Source organism: Lolium rigidum, chromosome 5 (assembly GCF_022539505.1).
Source record: "Lolium rigidum isolate FL_2022 chromosome 5, APGP_CSIRO_Lrig_0.1, whole genome shotgun sequence".
NCBI classification, from domain to species: domain Eukaryota; kingdom Viridiplantae; phylum Streptophyta; class Magnoliopsida; order Poales; family Poaceae; genus Lolium; species Lolium rigidum.
Window position 1 is genome coordinate 29,958,527 of NC_061512.1, and position 25,006 is coordinate 29,983,532.

Genomic DNA, 25,006 nt, shown 5'->3' on the forward strand with positions numbered 1-25,006 from the left:
TTGGGGGCCAAAGCAAGAAGTATATTTGTTAGTGTTTGATGATTGGAAACAGGAGTATGTTAGGATTGAAACAGGGGAAGAAATGGTAGAAGAAATCGATCAGCGAGACGACTGGACAAGCAATAGTGTTCTATTTTTGGCAGAGCTCATTGATCTGAACCCTGCATCTAGGGTTGGATATGTGGCATCGAAGTTGGCTTGTCAGATTGTTGAGGATGATTGGGCTACACAAATGCAGATAATGCCTATAGTTACTGAATTGACAGTGTTACGAGGGGAGGCAGGTGCAGAAGAGGCAGATCATGTTGAGGAGGTCCTTATATCTATTGATTGGAATACCGTTGACATAAGTGACCGAACAGATTTGGTCATTGCTCCAATGTCTGACATTCAAATGGCAACTATGTTTGATATTCCTATAGATGAGAAAGACAAGGAAAAGGAGAAAGTTGAAGCTGCAGATGATGGTAACAGACAATCAAGAACTGCAAATGCAGATGCTGATGCAGATATAGATTCAAAGTTGATACATGATGCTGCAGTTGAAGTGGGTGATGGACATGATGATGAGCTTATTTGTGTTTATGACAAAGAAAATCCAGTTATTGAAGTAGGTAGATTGTTTCCAAGCATGGATGAGTTTAGGATGTGTTTCATGACTTATGCAGTCAAACATGAGTTTGAAACCAAGACTTTGTGGACAGATACAAAAAAAATTATATGTCAAGTGCAAAGGTTTTGATGGTGGTGCCATGCCATGCAAGTGGTATATATCAGCTAGACGTCAACCTGATGGAAGGACAATAAGGGTGAATCAAATTCCAAAAGCACATACTTGTATTACAAGTTCACAAATGGTTTCAAAAATGACATCCCAACTTTGGGTGGCAGAAAAAATCACTCCTATTTTAGCCAAGACACCAAACACCACTGCAAAGAAAATGAAAGTAGACCTGGAAAAGGATTACCCAATCCAGCTGAAATATACTACAGTTTGGAAGGCAAAGCAAAGAGTGATGAAACAATTATTTGGTAATTGGGCAAATACATTTAGAATGCTTTATAGCTTCAAAGCAGAAGTGGATAAAAGGTGTCCTGGCAGTGTTGTTGAGATAGATACTGAGGTGACACCAGATGGGAAAGTGTACTTCTCCAAATTCTTCATGGCTTTAAAGCCTTGCATTGATGGCTTCAAAGCAGGCTGTCGTCCATATTTGAGTATAGATTCATCATTTTTGACTGGCAAGTGGGATGGTCAACTTGCAACTTGCAATGCTCTAGATGGACACAATTGGATGTACCCTGTAGCTATTGGCTTGTTTCAGTCTGAGACAGAGGCTTCAAGGACATGGTTCATGATGCAGTTAAAAAGAAGCATTGGTCCAGTGTCCCCTTTGGTAGTCCACACTGACGCATGTAAAGGGCTAGAAAATGCAGTGAAGAATGTTTTCCCCATGCTGAGCAGAGGGAGTGCTTTGGTCATATGTGGATGAATGTGATCAAAAAATTCAGAGGAGATGCATTTGGCCGCATGTGGCCAGCAACAAGAGCATAAAAGCTTAGTACACAGGAGTATCATCTGAATAAGATAAAAGAAGCAAGCACTGAGTTTGGCCCTTGGATCGAGACCTACCATTCTCTTTTGTGGTACAGGTCAGGATTTAGCACTGCCATCAAGTGTGATCATATCAACAACAATTTGGCAGAAAGTTTTAACAACGGGATAAAGGATTTGAAGGACTTGCCTGTCCATGACATGGTTGACCAAATTAGGATCATGATCATGAGGTTATGGGAATTGAGAGCAAGGATTGGTGATAAGCTGCAAGGGCAGGATAAACTACCTGTCAACGGGAGCAGAGGGCCTGCACACTTGTGTGTTGTGAAATCCTCATTACATGGTGGTGAAGTTAGAGACACAAAGACTACCAGAAGGCATGCTGTTGACACTGAAAATAAAGAATGCAGCTGCCTTGAGTGGCAACACACTGGAAAACCTTGTGAACATGCCATCATTTTTTGGCATCCAAACCCAAGCTAAATATGCACCCATATTTGCATGAATATTACTTAGTTCAAAAATTCAGAGCTGCATATGCACAACCAATTCCACCACTTACAGATCAGTCTCAGTGGACTGAAGTGGACATAGAATTCTCCTTGTGCACTCCTTTGACGAGAAGGAAGGCTGGCATGCCTAAACAGAGTAGATACAAGGCTTGGTTTGAAAAAGGTGGGAGAAGTAAGAAGGGGAAGAAATATGAAAAGAAAGACGCCAAACCAAAAAGGCCCCAAAAAGGTAACAAAAATAGATGCAAGCTTTGTGAGAAACTTGGACACCGAGCTGGATCACCCAAGTGTAGATACACCGAGCCAAAGGGGTAAGTATGTTCTAATTCATCAAAAATCTCTATTTTTGCACTCACTAACCATATGGCATGAATTGTTTTTCAGGAAGAAACGTGTGTTTCAGCCTCTTGTAACTGAACCACTTTGTCCAGCCACAAAAGGCAAGAATTGGGGGTTTAGAAAGAAGAGGGGTGTGCTGACTAGGTTCAGCTCTGTGCAACCTGGAGCAGTTTTGGAAGAACAGGGTCCTGTTTTAGAGGATGTCCAAATTGATGCTGGTTTGGAGGATGTCCAAATTGATGCTGTTTTGGAGGATGTGCAAACTGAAGCTGTTTTCGAGGATGTGCAAACTGAATCTGCTTTCGAGGATGTGCAAACTGAAGATCTTTTGGACCAAGTGGAAACTGATGATGTTTTGGACCAAGTGTAAACTGAAGCTGCTTTACAGCATGTTGTCCAACCTGAAATTCCGCCTCCAAGTCGTGCTGTATGTTTAGGAAGGCCTACTGAAAGTGATGCAAAGAAAAAAAGGAGCATGAATGATATTCTTGGTATAAAACCAAAAACAAGCAAAAGCAAGCCGAAGCCGAAGAAGAAGAAATCAAAAGCCAAGAATAAGTGATGTATTGTATTGTTACTTTGATTCTTGAAAACTTGTGTGATTTGTAATTTGTATTATGAATATTTCAAATTCAAATTTGAACCAAATTCAAATTTGAAATTTGGCATTCCTGAATAAGTGATGTTGCAATGCTATTTGATTGTTCTGCATCACTACTTTTTTGTAACTTGTTCATTTTCTGGAGTAAACTCATTTTCACCATTTTCAAGAACGGCCTCTAAGATGTGTTCAAAAACGGCTCCGGGGTAAACGACCCCATTCCTAAGCACTTTTTTTTAACCTTGTCTAAATCAACTTATATTTTAGGAATCGTTAGTACATGACATAAGAAGACTATGTGAGTTGGTTTTACATTTTTCTGATTTTTTTTGAATTTTATATCCTCATTTCAAATTTGATCAAACTTAGGCCGAACTCAGGTTTGACCATGATTTGAAAAAGTTTCAAACATGAAAATGGAAAACTAAGCCTGGATCCTTCATACTTACTCCAAAATGAAGGTATTCCCCAATTTTTGTTTAATTTCATGATTCAAAGTTCTAACCCTAAACCCTAATCCTAAACCCTAAGCCTAAACCCTAAGCCCTAAACCCTAAGCCCTAACCCTAACCCTCAACCCTAGCCCTAACCCTAAACCCTAACACTAACCCTAAACCCTAAACCCTAACCCTAAACCCTAACACTAACCCTAAACCCTAAACCCTAACCCAAGCCCTAACCCTAACCCTAACCCTAACACTAAACCCTAACCCTAACCCTAACCAAGATTTGAACAAGTTTAAAACATGAAAATGGAAAAATAAACCTGGATCCTTCTTACTTACTCCAAAATGAAGCTATTCCCCAATTTTTGTTCAATTTCATGATTCAAAGTTCTAACCCTTCTCTTCAATCCTTAGACTTCATACGACACTGTTGGAGATATAACATTCCTTACATGATTTTTTTGTTTCATTCCATCTATACATTGTTTATCATTTTATATGGTTAGTATATGACATAAGAAGACTATGAGAGTTGGTTTCACATTTTTCTGATTTTTGTTGAATTTTATAGCCTCATTTCAAATTTAGTCAAACTTAAGCCAAACTCAGGTTTGACCATGATTTGAATAAGTTTGAAACATGAAAATGGAAAACTAAGCCTGGATCCTTCTTACTTACTCCAAAAATGAAGCTATTCCCCAATTTTTGTTCAATTTCATGATTCAAAGTTCAAACCCTTCTCTTCAACCCTTAGACTTCATACGACACTGTTGGAGATATGACATTCCTTACATGATTTTTTTGTTTAATGCCATATACACCTTGTTTATCATTTTACATGGTTAGTACATGACAGAAGAAGACTATCAGAGTTGGTTTCACATTTTTCTGAATTTTTTTGAATTTTCCAGCCTCATTTCAATTTTCAGCTAAACCCCTCAAAACCCCGTTTGCTCACCAGCTAACCCTATTGACCAATGTCAGCCGCAGATCTAACCCTAACACGCTACGCTGTCCATCCGATCTAGTCTTCTAGAAGGAAACCTCAGGCCGATCCGTGGGAAGCTCGGCTTGCAGCGTACACCATTGATTGAGGCAGCCTCAGCCGTCCGATCATGGCTTCTAGAAGGAATCATGCCCGATCCGCGGCAGCACCCGTTCTTCCACGTGATTGGCTTCTTTTGTTTCTCTCAGCGCTTCGAGTGCAGCTCGCGAGAGACAGGGAAATGCTAGTTGGCCCGTCGCAACGTCAACACCTAGCTCACAGGCCCGTCTAGACCTGCCACGCTTGCGCTGCTCCCAACCTTTTCCATGCATGTCCCATGCAGCGTCGTACCAACACGTCGGCTAGAATTTGGTGAGAGACATTAAATCTCTTAGGGCATGTACAATGGTTATATTTTGGCGATGCCACGTACGATAATAGATCATCTCTTAGCGACAATGGTTATATTTTGGTTTGCCTTCTCTTAGCTCATCTCTTAGCAACAATCTCTCTCAACACATATTTAGGAATTTCTCATTACTAGAGATAACACTAAAAAATAATCCATTGTATATAATGTTTTGTTGTTATATCTACATTACGTGGCAGGGTGAAAATAAGACGGTCTTATCAACCATTGTTCATGCCCTTAATTGCACCATAATTTTCTCCCCTTTTATTTCATTTTTCCCTTCGCTTAGGAGCGGCAATAACTAGCGACTAATTCTAAATCTACGGACTGACATGGCGTGAAGTTACGAGGGAAGATGCACGTCCCATTAATACCATGGAAAGGAAACACTCGTCGATCCACCGTGTCGATGCAGAGGAGCGCAGCGTGTTGACGCAGAGGAGGGCAGGCCCGCCGTGCAATGCACGCATGCATGCAGGGAACGTCGCATCGGAGCTATTTTCAGTCAAAGCATTGATCGCGCGCAGCGCAGCGCAGAGCACGCGGTTGCCATCGCCTAGCACACGTTACCATTTACTTCCTATGTTTTCCCACGTAGTTGCATCAACCGGCTTCATCTCACCCAATTAATTCACTACGCCTCAACTTCCTCGCCCCGGGTCAATAAATAGTGCGCCTCAACTTCCTCTTCTTCTTCATCTTCCAAAAGCCTAGCCACCATGTCATACCACCCACCCTTCAGCAGCAGCTCCGAGGTCAGCGACGAGGACAACCACCCCGACCGACGCCATTGGTATGAGCGGTCGCCGCCGAAGAAGCGAGCCTGACGCGGGCGACGCGGTGGGCGGGGTGGATGCGGCGGGCAGGGTGGACGCACCGCCCACAGCTGTGACTCCGACTCCCCCCAAGGAGTCAACCGACGTGTTCGTCCACAACCTCGACCCGAACGACGTCTTCATCCCCCGCTCCACGAAGTGGTGGGAGCAGCAGTACCGCCTGGAGTCTCGTGAACTAGCTCGTGACACGCGGCGGGAGGAGCTGAAGGAGAGGCACGCCGAGGCGCAGCGGCGCCGGGATAGGGAGGCTCGCATCGTGGCATGGCTCCGGGAGGAGGGTTATGCCGCGTTCGACGCAGCCCAGAGGGCGGCGAGGAGGGAGGACTGGATCGCAGCAGGGTGGAAGCCACCGGCGGGGCAGTAGGCTAGCCTCCTGGCGGCGAGGATGGCCGCCAGACTAGGCTAGGGTTTGGGGTGGGGCCAGCCCCGATAGTATTTATATATTTTTAATGTTATTTATCTATATGTGTAAAAAGGCTACTATGTACGTGTTTGTGTCGTGACACGACACTAAATATCGTGTTTAATGTTTTTATCTATTATGAGTGTTTTAATGTTTTTATCTATTGACAAATTCAAATGCTCAGCACGTACTACTCCCTCCGTTCCTAAATATAGGGTGTATAGTTTTTGGCACGAAAATTAAGAAACACACATTGAGGGCAAGTTACACGAGTTTTGGGCAAGATTACCCCTAAATTATTGCTTTGAGAAAATAGAGGAGTTTGCATGAGCTAAGTCCAACTGAGTGGTTCTACGCAATACACCTTGTATTTTGGAGCTTTTTTCGGAAAAACTATACATCAAGGAACGGAGTGAGTACTACCTTCCACTAAAAACACTTATGAAAATACTCAGTAATATTACAAATTCAAATTCAAATTTGAATCACTATTACAAACACTTATAAGAAGCGACCGTATTGGGTCTGGAAACACACTATTGGGTATGGCCTTTCCTAGAACCTGTCGTCGGTTTTTTTTTCATTTAACTGAACTTTGCAAACCCTGCACGCGTGACCTGAACAACATGGTAGTGCCAAATTGTTGTTGCATTTGATTGAACACTGATTGCAAAGCATAAGATCCATCTCATTACTATTATGAAGCATGGAAATTGTTAAGTGAACACGGATTGCTTTGTCTAACGGCTAATGATCAAGAGATAAACAAAGCTAAGAGAAATTACACAAAAATAAAATAGCCCGGCCATCAAACTATCCTGCTTTTTCAAATTGACAAGTTTCACTACCTGCTTGTTGATCTTCTTCAACTCCTTCACCGCCATCTCTTCCGCAACCCCTTCTGATTTCCCCACCGTAGCAGCAGATCCCAATTGCTCCACCGCCGACGGCAAATTGAACCCCAGGATTGCGCCCTCCATCTCAATCCTCCTGATGTACTCATCAATCCACTCAAAATGCGTGCATTTCGCCAGATCCTGAAAAAAAGAAGAAAAATCCTAATTCCCAAATCGGATGAAAACGCAAAATTGAGGAAAATCAAACGAAATTGGCAGAGGGGAAACTCAGATCTCACCTTCCCAGGCTCTGCTTTGCTCTCGCATTTGACAAACTCACGCCCGGCGTTGCCATTCTTGTCGCTCATGGTGACCAGCCTCTTCAGGGGCACCGTCCGTGGGCAATCAGGGCAGCTGCCCAACGGCACTGGACCGTAGCGTGGCCATTTGAGCTAGGAGGCGGAAGAGGAGCTCGACATCGTCTATCGGTGTTGCCGTTCGTCGTCGTCGGAGAAGAAGGGGGGAGGAGAGGATGCAGAGGAGGATGCAGCGATCGGGGATTGCTCCGGCGCAGGGGCGAGGCGGCTCTGTTTTGTACTAGCTGAGAGCTGTGGGTCCCATGCAATGAGGTGGATAAGCTGTGGGTCTCGCGGTGAGGTGGACAAGAGGTAGGTCCCGCGCTCGGAGGTGTCCTGTGCTGATGTGGATAAGTTGCGGGTCCCGCTCAGCCCATGTGATTTGAGTTGATAAGCTGTCTACTGATGCTTAAGAGAAGTGTCGCATGCTAGTTATTTGCGTCGTCAGGAGCATCGCATGGGGGCTATTCCTTCGAACAACGTCGTTTTCTTTCCAATAGCAAGGAAAGACGTCACACAGGATCTATTTGCCCATTTCTAGACGACGGGAATAGGAGGAGGGAAGACAAAACCCTAATGAATATTGAGCAAAAGACAACAACTGATCCACACGATTCTTTCTGCATGAGCCATGTTAACAACTCAACGTTGAAAATACATACTTTTACCGCTTTAAATTGACATGCACATGCCAAGGGTAGTTTCATCGTCAGCAAATGTGGCATGTGGGGGGTCAATAAAGTGTGGAGCCAACACGCATAGAATCAAACCTAAGTGTATCCAAATTATCACAAAGTTAAGCACAAGCCTTTTGCTATTTCAAATCGTGAGGGATTATTCCTATGGTTGCTGACAGTGACACTCATCGCACACAGACTTTCAGCGCCAATCATGTGCGATCTTTACGGATTATTCCCATGCCGGTTGACGACCAACTGACGTGTTTTTATTTGGGCCATGAGCTTTTCTTTACGGTGTACAGTGATCTTCCCTTAAGTGTGTACGTAATCGGTGGAGGAAGCACCGAATGCTGATAATTCAAGTATACTTGCCTGAAGAGTGACCTTCATTTCATTCCAATCCAGCCTTGGCCCTTCTGCATTGTAATTTGTAGAGGGCGATAGATCGTTTGTTGGACTGCGTAGCATCTATACGTTTCTTCAGGAAAGAATGCACCATCTGCATGAGGGTCCCTACACGGGATCGTCACCTTCATGTAAGGCATCATCGATCTGCAGCCTTTAGACAAAGTCAAGTAAAGAATGGTATTGAGAGAAAGGAAAAAGTAAAGTAAAGAATGACTTGGCTGCCATCCCATTCCATTTTGCCATATGCATAGCCGGATGTACCTACGCGTGCTAGGCTAGGGGCTGCCATCCCATTCACTTACATTTCATTCAATTCAGTTGTATTTCTGAACAAGGACAACAACCACAACAACAAGGTGAGGATAGAGAGAGGAGAGCCATGGCGGAGCTGGCGACGGGTGCCGTGAGCACGCTGCTGGGCGTGATCGGCAACGAGGCGCTCAGGCTGGGGCGCGTCCGGGTGGACGTGCAGTTTATCAAGGAGGAGATGGAGAGCATAAGCAGCTTCCTGGCGAACCTGGCCAGCGCCGGCCGCGAGCACGACGAGCAGGTCCGCACCTGGATGAACCAGGCCCGGATCCTCGCCAACGACTGCAACACCTGCATCGATCTCTACCTCTACCGGGGGGACCCCAGCCTCAACCTCCCCTCGGAGGGCCTCTGCCGCTACCTCGGTTGGGCTCCCTGGCTGCTGCGCAAGCTGTACGCGCAGCACCGCGCCGCCGGCCAGCTCAGCGTGCTCAAGGAACGGGCGCGGGATATCGGCGAGCGCCGGCTGAGGTACGGCGTGGAGGTCAAAACTCCCGATCGGCCTTCTTCTTCCACACAGCCACTATTGGAAATGACCACGGCAGACAATGAAGAAGAAGAAGAAGAAGAAGAAGAAGAAGACGACGACCACGACGACCAACACAAGGGGGGCACTTTGTCCATGACCCATATGAGTATGGATGATGAAACCTACCTTAAGGAGAAGCTACACCAGTGGATCGGACCGGTGGTGCGGGATGCCACGCGCTCAATACCATCCGTCGTCATTCTAGTACCCGATACCAAGGATGCCAAGGATGCCGACACTCTCATGAGCCATGCCAGGGATGTGGCGAACACACATCTCAAGCAGGCCATCAAGGGATCGGCAGGCGAGCACCATCACGATAAGGTTCTTCCCAAGAACCAAATCGAGTGGAACATCGTCGTCGTCGACGTCCCCAAGGTGCACTATGATTACTATGGACCGCTAGATGAATGGGACATTCTGTACTACATCTGGCATCAGCTCAAGCAGTCCCAGCAGCAGCAGCGAGAAGGCACAGCTCCTCCTACTACCAATCGAATGTACAAACGGAATTTGTTCCGGGAAAAACTTGGGATACTTGAAGAAATATGTATGGAGATTGACCCCAAGTTTGAAGAAATCACCAGAAGTATTCGCAGCCAAGTGGGATCCAAGGAGGATGTTGATTTTAATGAGAAAACAATCCCCGAGAAATCCTTAGACCAACTCCTCATGCGGCTCATCGCCCAATCAACTACTGCCACACCAAGTAAAGAAGACCAAAAGAAATTCGCAGCGTCATACCAGAAGATCATAGAGGAAACTGCCAAGAAGCTTAAAGCAAAAATACATGGCAGCTCAGATCAGCAGATACATGGCGTCTCAGATCAGCAGGTGCCCGATTATGAAGACATCCTACAGGAGGTGTTCCCGGAGCCAACCACCGCGGCCGCTACCAATGGCCATACAAATACAATTAGTACTACTAGCACACCCGTCGAGGGACAAATAATTGAAATTATAGAAGGGGTTAAAGAAATGCTACGTGACTTGAAGAAGCTAGACAACTACTCTGGCGGAGTGAGCAGTGAACCTGCAGCCCAAGGCTCGGAAGCTGATTTTGGAAAATCCGCAGAGGAGAAGAGTTTTCACGATAAAACAGAGGAGAAGATACTAGAAATCAAGTACAAGATTTTAGCTCAGCTGATGATAAGAGGAATCGTGGACAAGATTCAAGAACAATTAGGAGGTAATACTAAAAGGATCCTGATCATCCTCAAAACCGATGATAACAAGCATGTAGCAGTATGGGAAGAGACCATGAAGATTCTATGCCGGCTGGGGTGCAACACCATCGCTGGTGCTATGATTGTGGCCACAAAAACAACTCAGCATCAGAATAAGGAAGATTTTTGCTACCCTCGGTTGGAGGTTCTAGAATATCCTCTTGTTGGGCGCTACCTCGACACCATTCTCGAGAGCACAAAAGAGCCCCTGCGTGAAGAAGACAGCCGACAGATTCTTCTTCGGAGCATCTTGTACGAGTGTGAGCCAGACGAGTTCTCCATGAAGCTCTTCGTTCACACATTCCACGCTAAACCAAAGCGGAGCAATGAAGAGCTGCGTAAGTTACTCAACAACTTGCGTGCCACGCAAAATTCATCGCCCGACATTGCTGCGAAGATGTTCAACTTCTCTTACAAGGATCTACCTAAAGGGTACAGGTCCTGCTTGTTGTACCTTGCTATCTTCCCTGCTGAAACAGAGGTCAGGGTGTCAACCTTGGTAGGGCGATGGGTTGCAGAAGGGCTGATAACCACGACAGATTGGAGTTGGTCCAGTTCAGTAAAAGAAGCCTTGAAATGCTTTGTGGCGCTAATTAACCAGGGCCTTCTTTCTCCTGATTCCATCGGTGCTACTGGAAATGTCAAGAGCTGCCGTGTGAAACAACCAGTTCATGGATTCATTGACAAGATTGCGAGGAAACAGCGCATTCTGGAGAAACGCCTGTCAAGTCGCTGGGCTCGTCACTTCTCTATTTTCAGCGATGTGCGTCTCCGCAGTTCCCAGAAAGTGGAGGATTTCTTGAAAAACATACCCAAGTCATCTCAGTTCTCCAAGATCAAGGTGCTAGATCTGGAACAATGTAATTGTTTCAAGGGGAACCGGCGGTACCTGAGGGACATATGCAGTAAGATACTAATGCTCAAGTATCTAAGCCTAAGGAACACAGATGCGAACCACCTACCCAAAGCAATCAACAATCTTCATGAGCTGGAGGTACTAGATATCCGGGAGACTGAGATTCCTATGCATGCAACAAGAAAGATCCTGCTTCGAAAGCTGAAGCGTGTGTTGGGTGGTTCAAGGCATACCCAATTTTCCAGCATCCATATCCCTGAGAAGATCGACAAAATGGAGGGTATGGAGGTACTATCCAACGTGCAGCCACGGAACCATCGTGATCTGGACCACATTGCAGGTCGGTTTACGCTGAAGAAGCTTGGCGTGGTTATCAGAAAGGAGAGTCACCTCGGGGCATTGCTTGTAGCAACCAAGGACCTGAAAAGGAGCCTCCGATCTCTGACAATTACTCTCAACATGCTCACTCCCCCAACTGATCAATGCTTCAAGGATAAAAGCACAACAGAGTGGGACCCAAAGGATAGTCATCTTGTGAGCCTAAGTATCATGGGAAGTACACAAAAGAAGGAGCTTCTTACATGGTTTTCCACGATAGCCATCAAAGTTGCCAAGGTAACCATAAGTGGCAGTTTCAGGCAGGACGATATGAATACCCTTGCTGTGTTTCCCAGCCTAAGTTGTGTCAGGCTTCGGCGCATTCATGACCAGACCAGCCACGAGCTAGTCTTTGTGGCGGGATTCAAGAGTCTCTCCACCTTTATCGTTGAGGACACCAACATAGCTAAAATTATATTCGAAGACCGAGATGCTAGTAAGCGTATGAAGATGGTGGGACTGAAGGAGCTTGATGAGGATGGTGTAGCCGTCCCTAAAGAGGTGGAACAAGACATCAACAAGAATGGAGACCAATCAGCAGGAGGGACGGACAGCGCCGCCATGGCAAGATGCCCGTCCTTATGGAAGGCTAAGAGCTGGCTCTGGAGGAACTGACAGCCATCCCTTCACTTCATGGTCAATTCCTCCTCCCTCCTACCCATGGTTTGGTTCCACTCGTGTGTGCTAATAATTGTGTGTTTGTGTCTGCTCTGCTACTCTACAGATTGATAGTTGTGTGTGTGTATGTGTGTCCAGTTACTATGTATAATAAGTGACACGGTCGCTTGTAGCCTTGTACGCACATTTGTTTTATCAATATGGATTGCCGTGTGCTATGTATATGCATCTTGTGCTTTGGCCACTAAGCCAATTGTGCGGAGAGAGATGGATGAAATGTACTGGTGCTTTAGGGCATGTACAGCGCAGAGCGCTTAGACAGGTGCTAGGAATTTGATCCTGGCAGTTTTGCCCAATTCCCAGTCGTTTACTTGGCATCGATGCATAAATAAGAGCTGGGCGCTTGAACAATACATGCAAGATATGCCTACCAGTCGGTGGACGCTTGTATGCATCTAGTAACTGCTCAATAAGCGTCTAGATAATCGCTCAGGCATTGTACATGGCCTTATAGCCGTTGGATCTCCTCTTCCGAGCCAACTGAGCCATCCTTGAACTGATGCTTGAGAGACATGAATGATGTCATCTCAATCTAGTGTCTCTTATGAGTGTTAACCTGGTGCCAAGATCCTATAAGCAATGTAAGGTCTAATCTGCATAATGAGTCCAGTGTCGAATAATGATATAGGACAAAATGTTTTGTGTAAATGCATAGCCCGCATAATCGGAGGAGCATAAGGATCCAGACCCTCAGCTTTAATGAAGCCATACAGCTGATGGCAACGACTCCAGCCGACATATATATTGCCACTGAATTGGACAGAGCAAACTCAATCCAGCAACAGTTCAAATATCTGTTCTATTCTATTATATACTAAAAGTAATATATTCGCAAAAAATATATATACTAAAAGTAATATACAATGTCTAACAGAGCCACCACAGTTCAAGATATGCCGTGTGTGCTGTAAAACATAATCCAAACCGTGACATGCTAGCTAAGACTAGCCTAAGACTAGCAATCCGTGTATTCCAAATTAAAAAGTCACACTAAAATTAAGGACTCTACGTCTCGACTACACTTGGACCTATTGTTATTACGTGCACACTAGGATTGTACTTACATTTATAAATACATATCAGGTGGCAGCACAAACAGTACGAGTCTAGGGCACGATTTTGAAAATCAAGCAATGAAGTTTAAATTAGAAATTAGAAAATCAGACTAATTCTAAAATAAATATATATGAAAAATTAACGTTTAGGTTTTTATTTGATAAAAAAATTATACCACACAAAACAGTATAAAACTAAGAACAGAACATAAATATAAATATAATTGATTTTTATTTTACCTTGTCGTACGCTCTGGCCCACATTCTGAATCAGTAGAAACATATATATTTGTGTCGACCAGCTTGAGAAATGTGGCATGCCTATCTTCAAATTACCATCTGAAAAATTCCGTCAAAAAAATGCAGCCAGACATGGTCAATGTTTATTCGTGGCATAATATATTCATAAAATAAATGTCAATTACATCTTTCACAATATATCCACATCAACTATGTGTAATTTTGAATTAATGGAATGAACAAGAGAAAATAAATATGGATACGACAAAAATAAATATTTATCATTTTTGACATCATAAAGATGATGCCCCAGCATTTGCCATGCCACTGTGCTAGTTAATTAAACATTAAATGTAAAATATAAGTAAAAAACAGCACAAATCAATTGGTGCTTCATATAACTTCATGCCGTGAGCTCAAATTCAGATACAGCCTTGTTTCCGTAGCCTAGGTTTTACATAAAGCCTTGTTTTGAACATCAAAACATCACACGGTTGGCCAGTTACAGATTCAAGGCAGGCAAATCACATTCAATGAATAGATTACATATATATTAAGACCACCTCTTACTTAGCTTTCGATATAGCCTCTTTCCGGTAGAGGAGGTTTACATAAATCATCACATTGTCGGTCGGTTACAGATTCATGGCAGGCAACTAATATTCGATGCCTAGTTTGCATATACATTAAGACCACCTCTTACTCAGTAGCTTTGATATGGTTAGGTCCGTGTCACCAAATCCATCCATGACGGCCTTCGCTGAGTGAAATTCTGCCCTAGCAGTTAGGCTGGCAGGGGCAAACAGAAATAAGGTAACAAGAGATGTAGATAACAGCTTTATTCGGTATTGGCTAAGTATAAAGAAGGTGAAATCGTTACCTGCTTCGAAGGACTATGCACGGCATGCCAATACGCTCAGCTGCGATGACACTTGGTTGGCTACCAGTGACAAGGATGCAGTTTTGCACATCGCGTCCGACATATTCAGACCCAGCTCGCAATGTGGCTATTATCTTCTCAGACCTGAGAATCGTGATTGAGAAGTGAATTCCAGATATTTATGTCCAGTGCAATAAATAATGCTTAATCAGCAGATACTAATAACCTTTTGGATGCTGTGCTGATGTCCACACTGAGTTTTAGAAGTGATGCAACCTCTTCAGCTACCCTCTGCTTCTCTGCAGAAGCTGTCACAACAGAGCATGTTGAAATAAGCTTGGATGGTACTAGCCCTATGAAATATGAACAAATTAGTAATGCTCACCAGCCTTTTGTGCTTCTTTGGTAAGTTGTTCATCCAAACTGGAAGCGACTCCTTCTCCAAGAACAAGCTGCCCATAAAAGCTTCTTTCAACCTCCTCTTTACCAACAATCTTTATTTTTGACGTTCTCCCGGGACCTAATTTTTCAGCTATTGATCTGCAGTGGGAAAGAAACCCATATACATTGTTTGCTGGACATCATTACAACATTAACTTATGTTTTGACAGAACACTGCTGCATATATCAGAGTGTGAGTCTTATTTCGAGATGAAATGGAAATGTTAACATGGAATTTTTCCACTCCAAAAAGAATATGACAAAAAAGAGCAACTATAATTAAACCGAACCTTGAAATCTTCTCTCCATTTCTGCCATATGTTGCCAATATGGCTATAGGCACAGCCTCACTAAGTGCATCATCAACGAACCTTTCAATAAGTTCACACACCATATCAAACATCAGGCAACTTAGAGTCAAGGATAGAGTCATTCATAAAGCAAACGCAGGGTACAGAAAAGAGACAATTAACTGATCAAATGGATACATAAGATTGTAATAAGGACATATATTACTTATTGACATTAAAGCATGCCACAATCCTATTGTAGAAACTGCTGATTAAATACGTTATGACCATAATCCTATTGCAGATAACTTAATGCAATATGTGTACGACACAAAAACAAAATACCAATGATAAATTCAGTTTATACAACAACCCACACTTCTTGCAAATTTTGTGCGATGGAAAAAGAGCTACCTATCATACCAGCTGCTATGATCATGACTTCTTACAATTAATTAATGATGACCCTGAAAGTCCCCATCAATCATAGCTCAAACTATATTGGAATTCTTACACTGGAAAGGTTTGCAACAAATAGAGATAAACAGCAAATAGCAAACATACTTCTCAACTCCAGGCCGCAGCGGTAAGGCATCAGTAGAAGAGAGCTTTTCCAAAGCTTTCAACTAAGAAAAGAATCATGCATAAAGAAACCACTGTAAGGATATTTCAGTTCTAATATAAAGCAAGAAGGAAAGAAACATTTAATAATGTTGAAAATAAACTCATAAACTGAATCAAGAACCATATTAAATTAGAAATCAAGCATCAAATTGAGTTCATTGTAAGTGCATTTGTAGAAGTAAAGCTTCTAACAAATGGTTGGCAGAATATATATATACCTTCTCACGAAGAACACTTTTTGTAAATGACCCCTTCTCACTAGTTGGCAAAGATGTAGGCCAACCAATCTGCGTTAACGTAGAAAAGGGTGACGAAGATGAGTATGAATTTAATTCTAATGTTTCCATCCATACGAAAATGCAAATAGTAAACCTCAGACCACTACCTTACATAAATAACAGTTATGTTGTACACAAGAAATAAATAGGCAATCATATTTGACCAACAAAGGCAGTTGGGAGAAGAAATAGAGAGTACCCTGTCAAAGAATAGCACCACCATCCTTTCCTCGTCGCCGCTAGCTTTCCTAAAATAAACTATGATGGTTTAGGAAAATGAGAAGTATAAATAGTATCGGGTGAATATCTGATGCAGCCAAGTCCAAACATACGTTTAAGGAGCAGATAAGAATTACATATAAGCCACGAAATGGAACAAATACAAGGGAGTATATTCAAATCTATGATACCTGCAAGGTTAAATAATTGAATACCAACCTCACTAAATCAGCATATATTGGCTCTGTCCAATTCGCACAATCTAGGCCAAGATTTTGAAATGCTGATCAAAGAAAAAATTGGACAGTGTTAACACAAGATGGCAAATAAGGGTAATACAAACTTGCGCATGATACATTTGTATTATGTTGAACTCCTACTCCTACATGTTTAATTCTATAGAGAACACTTATTGCATAGAAAAATAATGCACACTTATGCTGCCACATTGCCTACCTATTTCATATTTTTTTTCACTTAAATCTTGGCATTGCATAAGCCAGAGAAAATGAAGTATCAAAGAAATGGAACATTGCTTCGTAAGGACATTAAGAAAAGATGTATATTTACATTGTCCGCACCTACATTGAACGCTTGGCGACTGCCGAAGCGGTAGACATCTGCAAGAACTCTGGAGGGAGAAAGAAACAGAGATAAGTCAATCAGAAAGAGCAACCCCATAGAATTGCAAAAGGATAGAAACGAAGATACCAGTACTCATCAAGTAACCCCAAAGAAGTTAGTACCACATAAAAGCCAAAGCCAGTATTGAAATACCACAGACTTTGTAGCTACCAGGTATAGGTGTCCCCTACAGGAAAAACTTCTCCTCAACAGAATCAAGCTAAAAAGCTACTGCCAGTATTTGCACAAAAAAATGAGACATGATGTGTTTCAAAATCGACATAATAGCGAAATCAAAACAACCAGATGCAGGAACCAATTTCTAGCAACAGGAAGACTACTAATTCCTGCCACTTTCCATATTTACGGAGGATTCAACTAGTTACGACAAAATAAAAAGAAATGGAATTCAGTGTGGAGGATGTCTTCCACTTGATGTGGGATCCACAGGGCTGTTTGGATAGTGCCTGCGCGAGCCTTACCAAAATAGGGGCGTGCCAATTATTTGGCGCTGGTTTTCCTTCCATAACACAAACAAGTAACTACGGCATGACTTGCTGGTCAAATTAACACCGATAACAAGCAGAGCCACTATTGGAGTACCACAACATTTACAGGAAACGCATTTCCTCAACGGAATCAATCTGTGCGGCAATCGCTGGTATTTTCACAAGGAATGAAACACGACGCATTTTTAATCGACTGATAGCGCATTCACAATAACCAGATACCGCATTGATTACTAGCATCCAGATAACTAGTAATTCCTGCATATTTCTACATTTGCATATCAATCTATGTCTCTTTCTACATTTACAGAGCAAGCTCTGCATCCTTCTATCCCATAATTATTTCCTGCCATATCACTGTAACCAGATGAGTAACAGCAATCTCTGCTCCTGGGGATCAAAGGAGTGCTACCGAAGCAGAGCAGTGTTAGAATCCAAGAGCCAAACAGCAAAAAGGGGCGGGATTATTAGAGGCCTGACCCTTCGACTTCGAGAAGCACGGCGAGCTTCGGCTCGGCGGAGCCGTCTGGGGACGGGGAGGTGCACCGGAGCGGCGGCGGCCGGAGACGGCGGGCCGAGCTCCGGGGGGCGGCTGCGCGGACATGGAGTGAGGTGTGGATGGAGGCAGGGGCCTTAGCGCCGTCCATCGGGTTTAGCGCCGGCGCCGGGGCCGATGCCCGGAGCAGGAGGCATCGGGCGACGGCGGCGGCGGCGGCCATGGCGGCGTAGGTGAGGCGAGCTGAACTACCCGACAGGGAGATATTTTTGTTCGGCCAGCCGGCCACTAGACACAACGAATTCCATTTCTTTATTTTTCGGAATCTTGCTCATAATACACGGAGTAGTTTAAACTAAATTTTGTCTTAATAGATCATATATTCCCTCCATTCTACAAAACTTATCTTAATTTTATCCAAATTTAGATGTATCTAGACATTATTTAGCATCTACATACGTCTAAAAATTAATAAAATTAAAATAAGTTTCATGAAAGGGAGAAAGTGCTTTTTTTTTTTGAGAAACGGAGAAAGTACAACCATCTAGGATATGTCTCAGATACCAACGAGAAGATTTATAATGTTTATGTCAGTAGTATTCCTTAACAAACTGCAGTATCAAGAAAGGCTGCAGATAACTTTCTCACACACGTACCTAAGCAATTGTAATTAATAAAATCCCATGACTCCTTTGGTATGCCACTAATGAATCTGGTTGACATTCTGAGAAAGTTTGTGATGTGCAACTTCATGAAACCTTCCATGCTTAAGAGTAGCCTAGGAGCCAAGCAACAAAAGACAATATATGGGATGCTATTGGATAGAAGTAGAGATGCATGTTGGAGGTTGTCCGCGTGGACCATTTCGAATAGGCCAGAATAGGTCGCATTTGGATAGCGCCGCGGACAGAAATTATGACCTGGATAGTCTGATTCTGTTTGTTTGCGTAGTGTCGCGGATAGAAATTGTGTTGTTGTCCGGTCTGCTAGGTCAGTGCCCACAACGGCGTGACCTATTCACTTTGTTTTAACCATTCTGGGAGGGTCTAGGGTGGCCAAACGGAGGACGCGCTGGCCACTGGAGGGAGCGTCCGGGAGGACACGCGCGTTGTCTGGCCCGACGCATCCATGACCCAAATTTGGTGCATGGATGGGTCGGTCCGCCCGAGTCGGTCTGTTTGGGTCGCACCGCTGGAGCGTGCGCGGCCTGTTCGTGCGGACCATTTCGAACAGGCTAGAACATGTTGCACCCAAAGAGCCTCAGATACCAACTTGTGATGTCCCGGCGAAGCCGGAGAATCACATCGCCATGATACAATTGGAGAAGAGAGGTTTAGACGGGAAAGAGCGTGGGACTTGGGAGGACGAAGGGGATTCGTTTTCTCCACGATAATCTTCCTCGACCACACATTGAGTCACTACATGCAGAATACATGGGCCTAACAGCCTGGCCTTGTTGCAAATGAGAGTTTCCCCACACACAGCCCACACTTACATATATAGTTACATGGACTACAGCTTCCCCTCTGTTGATGATGGATCCGCCGGTGCATCATCTCTCATCGCACTGACACATGCTCACCGGAACTGTTGCGGCGGCCATGGGGATCAAAGTCGTGGGATGGAGGCCCCGAGCAGGGCATTGGGATGAAGCACTCACAGCCCGATCTGGTGATGGTGGAGGAGCTCGGGTCAAGGCGGCGGCTCGCGGCAGGAAGACGCTGGCCGGAGGTGATGGTGTGGATGCTGTGGTGCAGTTCAGGGACGTCGAGGTAAAAAAAAAAAAGAAGGTTCACGTTCCCTCCCAGACCGGTTCTAGCTACAGCCGGCTGGGGAATAGAGTTTTCCATACACAAAAAAAGACCTAGGAGTTTATGTTGGAGTTGGCTTGCATATACCGTACGTAGCATGCTCAGCCCGGCCAGGATACATAGTGGTGAGTGCTTGTGTTTGTGTCCGACTAGTTTAGGAGCTTGAGTCTGTCCGGTTGATATATCTATATCTTGTTCGTGGCATACTACGTTAGGGTCGCCTAGTATTTATATATACACGCAACAAGGTCACGGTGTTTTGTATCACACAATTTGAGATTCTTAGAGAGAATAGAAAGGCATCGACGTGCCTTTGGCAAAGATTTTTAGGAGCTTCGGGACACCATCGATCAATTGGCCGCCGGCCGATCCTCGGAGAGGATGCAGATCTTCGTCCACCCAGTCGACTGGGTCCATGGCAAGGGCGATAGTGTCGCTCTGGACGTGGAGAGCAGCGACACGCTGGACGACGTCATGGCCAAGATCCAGGACCGAATCGGGCTGTCGACGGACCAGCAGCGCCTCTTCCATGGCGGGATGCAGCTGGTTGAAGTGCAAGGATACAGATTCACGCTGGCGGACTACAACATCACGGACGGCTCCAGGTTGGAGCTTCTAGTGCCGGATGGGTGGTGGCCCTTGGATTGACGACGTAGACGGCATGAAGATCGGCTATGAACTTATTCAGATGGTGACACATCAACATCTGGTTCTGTTTAGTCATGACTTCTGAAGTGTGTTGCGTGCATGTCGTGGTGAGAAGGACAATTTAGCGTGAGTCGATTCTATTTGTGGTATTAAGAAAAATTATGTTGTATATGAGTGTTTCCACTTCTACCCATTGCTTAACTCATGGTGAGTTCTTCTAGTGTGAAGCTCGGCGGGGAGCTCCCACTCTCCGACATCTTGACGGCGAGCTTCCCCTCGTCGGAAACATAATCAAGTTGCTGGAAACATAGTTGCGTAAAAAAGACATACTGCTTTTAGAAACTTCCTGACACCTCACATTTCTATGATAAACCAAGATGCGAAGCAAATAGTGACAACATATTTGGGTGAAAAGGAGATGTGCTAGGAGAAAAGTCAGAGGTGAAGAAAGCACTGGCGATATAGGGCTTAAATAAGGGTGTCACGCGGCATCTTCCATTTGGTAAAGAGACATAAATGTGTGGTTACTACCACTACCTCACATGCCGGTATTGCCGGCACTTTTCTTGCCGGCAGTTTACAGATATGCCGCTGTACTAGCGATTAGGGGCACTTTTTAATTAGTGCCTCAAATTATCACCTAATTATCGGCATTTTGTTGGAAGCGCCATGGATGTATGATTATTATCGGCAGTTTACCAAAGTGCCAGAACTTTTTCGCGGCAGTTTTCTAAAAACACCGCTGTTGTATACTGGCATCTAAAGGTGTATATGATGCCCCCCATAGGGGGCCTCATAGGCGTTTGGATTTTGGGCCGTTCGATCGAGCTGATGTGGCGCGATCTCGACCGGCCGTTCGTCCAGGGCGCTGAGGCCCTCCCGCAGACCCACTTTTTATCCATGGGTCGTGTGAAAGCCCGCTCGGCCCAGACTTTCGCGTCGTCGCTCCCTCTCCCCTTCCAATCCCGCAGATGCAGCCGCCGCCTCCCTAGCTCCCTCTCCCTGCCGCCGCTCTCCTCTCCGGCGAGCCGCCGCCGCTCTCCTCAGCGCCCCCCATCCCGCCGCCACCTCCCCCTCCTGCGCCTCCTCTCCCAATCCCCTTCTGCACGGGCGACGGGCGGCGCGGCCGACCTCGGCGCGGGAGACCTCCGCAGGAGCCGGCATGAGAGAGGTTGGTGTTGCAGCTTCTTGACGGGAGGAGCTGCAGGTGGCCGCTGCTTGGCAGCTTCTTGCGTCTCTCCCTCGAGCGCTCTGGTGCTCCCTCAATCTGCCCTCCCGTCAATTCATCTCCATGGCATGTTCATCCTCTCTCTCTCTCTCTCTCTCTCTCTCTCTCTGAACCCCTTGTGACGGGAAAAGGTGGAGGTTGCCGGGGTGGCCGCAGGTGATTCCCTTACCTCCATGGCGTTGGTGCCCAAAATTTCGAAACCCTAGATACTACAGGGTCCTCACTCCCTCTCTCTCTGTTTTCTCTCATAAGCATATACGTATGCTTCTTTTAATTTCATAGTGTATATTTAGGTTCTGACCATACCAACAATCCTTTCCTTCTTGCTCTGTTTATTTAGGGAAAATTATAAGGAAGAATCAATTATTGTTATAGATCTCTTGGGATTTTTGGCATAGGTTGATTCGATTCCATTTTATACAAGTATATGAAGGTACAATCATTGTCAAACAGCTTATTTCCATTGGGGGCCTTTTGCTTACATGTACGTATGTAGTTTATTTCTCTAAGTTGTCCTCTGAGCATTTTAATTTGACAAATTCATATATGAACTAGGATTATTTATCTCTGCCTAGCAGTAGTGCCTTGTTAGTATTTGTGTCTCAACTGGAAATTAATTTTGTTACTTATCTGCCATATGCACAGGTTGGTAGGTAAGGCTTAGAATTCTTAAATATGTTTATCTAGAATTATATTTACCATTGTTAATGCACCAAATTAGTGACAATCGTCTACTTCACATTGTCTTAATGTTGTTTTGACGTTGTCCTTCCAGTTCTTATTCATTGTCCTTCCATTTCTTATTCAGCAAAGGAACAATGGACGATATGAAGCAGCAACGGAAGGAAGAGGTGAACCTACATATCAGCTCTTGGAATTGCATCGGCATCAACATCCATGTGTTCAAGGAGTTGATATCTGCATGGAACCTCGGCCCTGGAGATCGATTGGTACGAGGAGCAGGTGTTGGTCGCCATTGCGACACTTGTGCTGGTCGGGCAATCTGGCACTGTTGGCATATACCCAGGTAAAGGCCTCCTTCCCCATTCTGCATTTGTGTCAGTTTTTCTAAAGCTGTAAGAGTGTTACCTTGTGGGTAGATGGCGATGCTGAAAATGGTTGTGCTACCGCCCTCATGTGCCTTTTTTCCATCTTCATTTTGTCTTCTACATTGTAAATTCGTTCTTGATCATGGTTGTCTTTCTGCTCAGTATATTGATGTGTCCTCCAAATATTGATGCTTTCCTGGTTGGGAGTACCATTCGGAGATGAAGGTGCCAGTTTATTCAACCATATAACAGAAGTATGTTTGGCATTTAGCCTTTTTTTTGTTACTTGATAGAGTGTGGTTACCTACGTATTGGTAATCTATTTTTTAAAACAAGCTTATAGAATGGAAGATATGAATATCTATGTGTCGCAGTTTACTGAACCCATTGAAATTCTACGCTTGCCTAAAGAAGAATTACAAAACAATAGAAATTCCATCACATATGAGGATATGTTGCAACTACAGATTTTAAAACAAAATGCAGCTGACCATATGAAAATAGGAAAGTTTGCTTTAGTTAAAAAAAAATTATTGCTAATGTTGAATATGATATCATAGTCTAAAGTTGGTTGGATAAAATCATGATTGAGCCTCACGATTTTGCCAGGAACGCCATTATTTGTAACTCACTTTTATATGGTACCACTTCCAGATTGATAGTAGGGCTTGGATGGCATCTCCTCTCGGTGTTGATAGTCAGAGCATAGGCCGATATGCTTTCCAGGTCGGTATTTTAACCATATCTTGGAACGAATTTTCTTAAAATTCATTCAGAAGAATGCAATATGATTTATAGTAGCAGAAATATTTAGGTTCACTATATCTTTGATGCTTGGTGTCTTGAAATCATGCAGAAGTATTTTTTACGCAAGTCAACGTGTTTTTGATTCACGTAGGATTAGCTAGACAAAGCCATATCTCCCTGACAAAACATTTTCTTGCTATTGAAGCGTAGCATTATTTTTTTCGAGATACCTCTTGTAGTTTCTATGTTTTATAAATTTGTTTGATTGGGTGTGAGTTATTTTATTTAAATATGCTAAATATGTTTCATTATAGCTAAATATGCTAAATATGTTTCATTATAGCTAAATATGCTCTTAGTTGTGGAGATTGGGCTATTAATTTATTCAGCTTAAATTACTCTTGTTTCTCATGGAAATCTTATGTTTCTTCTCTTTGTAGGACAAATTAAGCAAGCATCAGATTAGTAGTTTTTTCAAAGGTTTATCGTGTATGATCTCGCATGATTTTATCGTATGCTTATGTTGTGTACCAACACTAATTCAAAGGTGATTCCATGTTGTAGTTGAGCATTTTTATCTCTGTTATCTTTTCCATATACTCTTTATGTCACACAAAGAGCTTTGGGAAACTGTTTTCTACTCTGTTTTTGATTAACATAGTTTTCTATTGTTGTTGTTCCGAGAAGGTTGCGTCTTAATTTGAACGAGTTGAAAGTAAAATTCAGAGAGGAAGGGGTCAATTTGTTCAACCTACACAAAGTACATTTGGTATTTGGCCTTCTTCTCCGTATCTCTTAGCTTGTGAATAGTTATGTGCTGGATATCTAATTGACGTACAAGTTCATCATAGGATGGATGATCTGAACATTTTTATCTGATGGTAACTACCTCATATCCAATCTCAGCATTATTATTTCGAGATACCTCTATTTTTTCTCAGTATCTCTTAGCTTGTGAGTTGTGAATAGCTATGTTTGTTGACATTTCACGCTATGTCTTGAGGAATGATGGAAAGAATGTCTTGCATGAGTTGTATCTCTGAATTTATCTATAAGGATGCTCTCAATTATTTATACATGTACAGATAGCACAATGGACTTGTGGAATTGTTTATTATTTAGCTTTCAAGCTTTCTCTGGCCCCTAGGCTGCATAATTTTGTTTCTTGCTGCACCTAAAATTTAACAAGTTCATAACATATCAGTTCTCACATATGAATGTACACTGCACCTAATTGGAATTTTGTTCAGTTCCCATAGATACTTGGGTTATTTTATTTTTGGCTTTGTTATCTGTGCAAGTTTAATTTGGTGATATTTTGATTTTGGCATCGCGATAACTACAGAAAGACCTGTATATTTATGGCATGGCAATAATCTACAGAAAGACAAGTATATGTGGCCTCATGTTACACAGCCCCTTACAGTTTAAGTTCAGACAAACAGTGTCACTTTCACTTTAGATTCAGTTGACCATTTACAAATATGTTTGTTTCTCCTGTTATGTCGAAGTCAAATAC

The 25,006-nt window shown here is 43.6% G+C and overlaps 2 protein-coding genes and 1 long non-coding RNA gene across 3 annotated transcripts; 2 read left to right on the top strand and 1 right to left on the bottom strand.

Annotated features, from left to right (window-relative positions):
• Positions 1-9,792: 9,792 nt before the first annotated feature.
• LOC124653565 (disease resistance protein Pik-2-like) lies at positions 9,793-12,429 on the top strand. Its single transcript, XM_047192624.1, has one exon. The coding sequence runs from the start codon at positions 9,883-9,885 to the stop codon at positions 12,283-12,285; it is 2,403 nt and encodes an 800-aa protein (XP_047048580.1). The 5' UTR covers positions 9,793-9,882; the 3' UTR covers positions 12,286-12,429.
• Positions 12,430-14,004: 1,575 nt separating this feature from the next.
• On the bottom strand, positions 14,005-18,246 carry LOC124653566 (CBBY-like protein). The gene is made up of 11 exons (XM_047192625.1): positions 17,989-18,246; positions 16,957-17,006; positions 16,595-16,658; positions 16,356-16,404; positions 16,097-16,165; positions 15,819-15,880; positions 15,255-15,335; positions 14,909-15,063; positions 14,750-14,831; positions 14,524-14,667; positions 14,005-14,432 (listed from the first exon to the last, which is right to left on the bottom strand). Exons 1-11 carry the CDS (start codon positions 18,225-18,227, stop codon positions 14,330-14,332), a joined length of 1,098 nt encoding a protein of 365 aa, XP_047048581.1. The 5' UTR covers positions 18,228-18,246; the 3' UTR covers positions 14,005-14,329.
• A 3,842-nt stretch (positions 18,247-22,088) lies between these two features.
• On the top strand, positions 22,089-23,412 carry LOC124651207. Its single transcript, XR_006987313.1, has 3 exons — positions 22,089-22,124; positions 22,500-22,718; positions 22,903-23,412. It is a non-coding gene; the product is annotated as an uncharacterized LOC124651207 (long non-coding RNA).
• Positions 23,413-25,006: the final 1,594 nt, after the last annotated feature.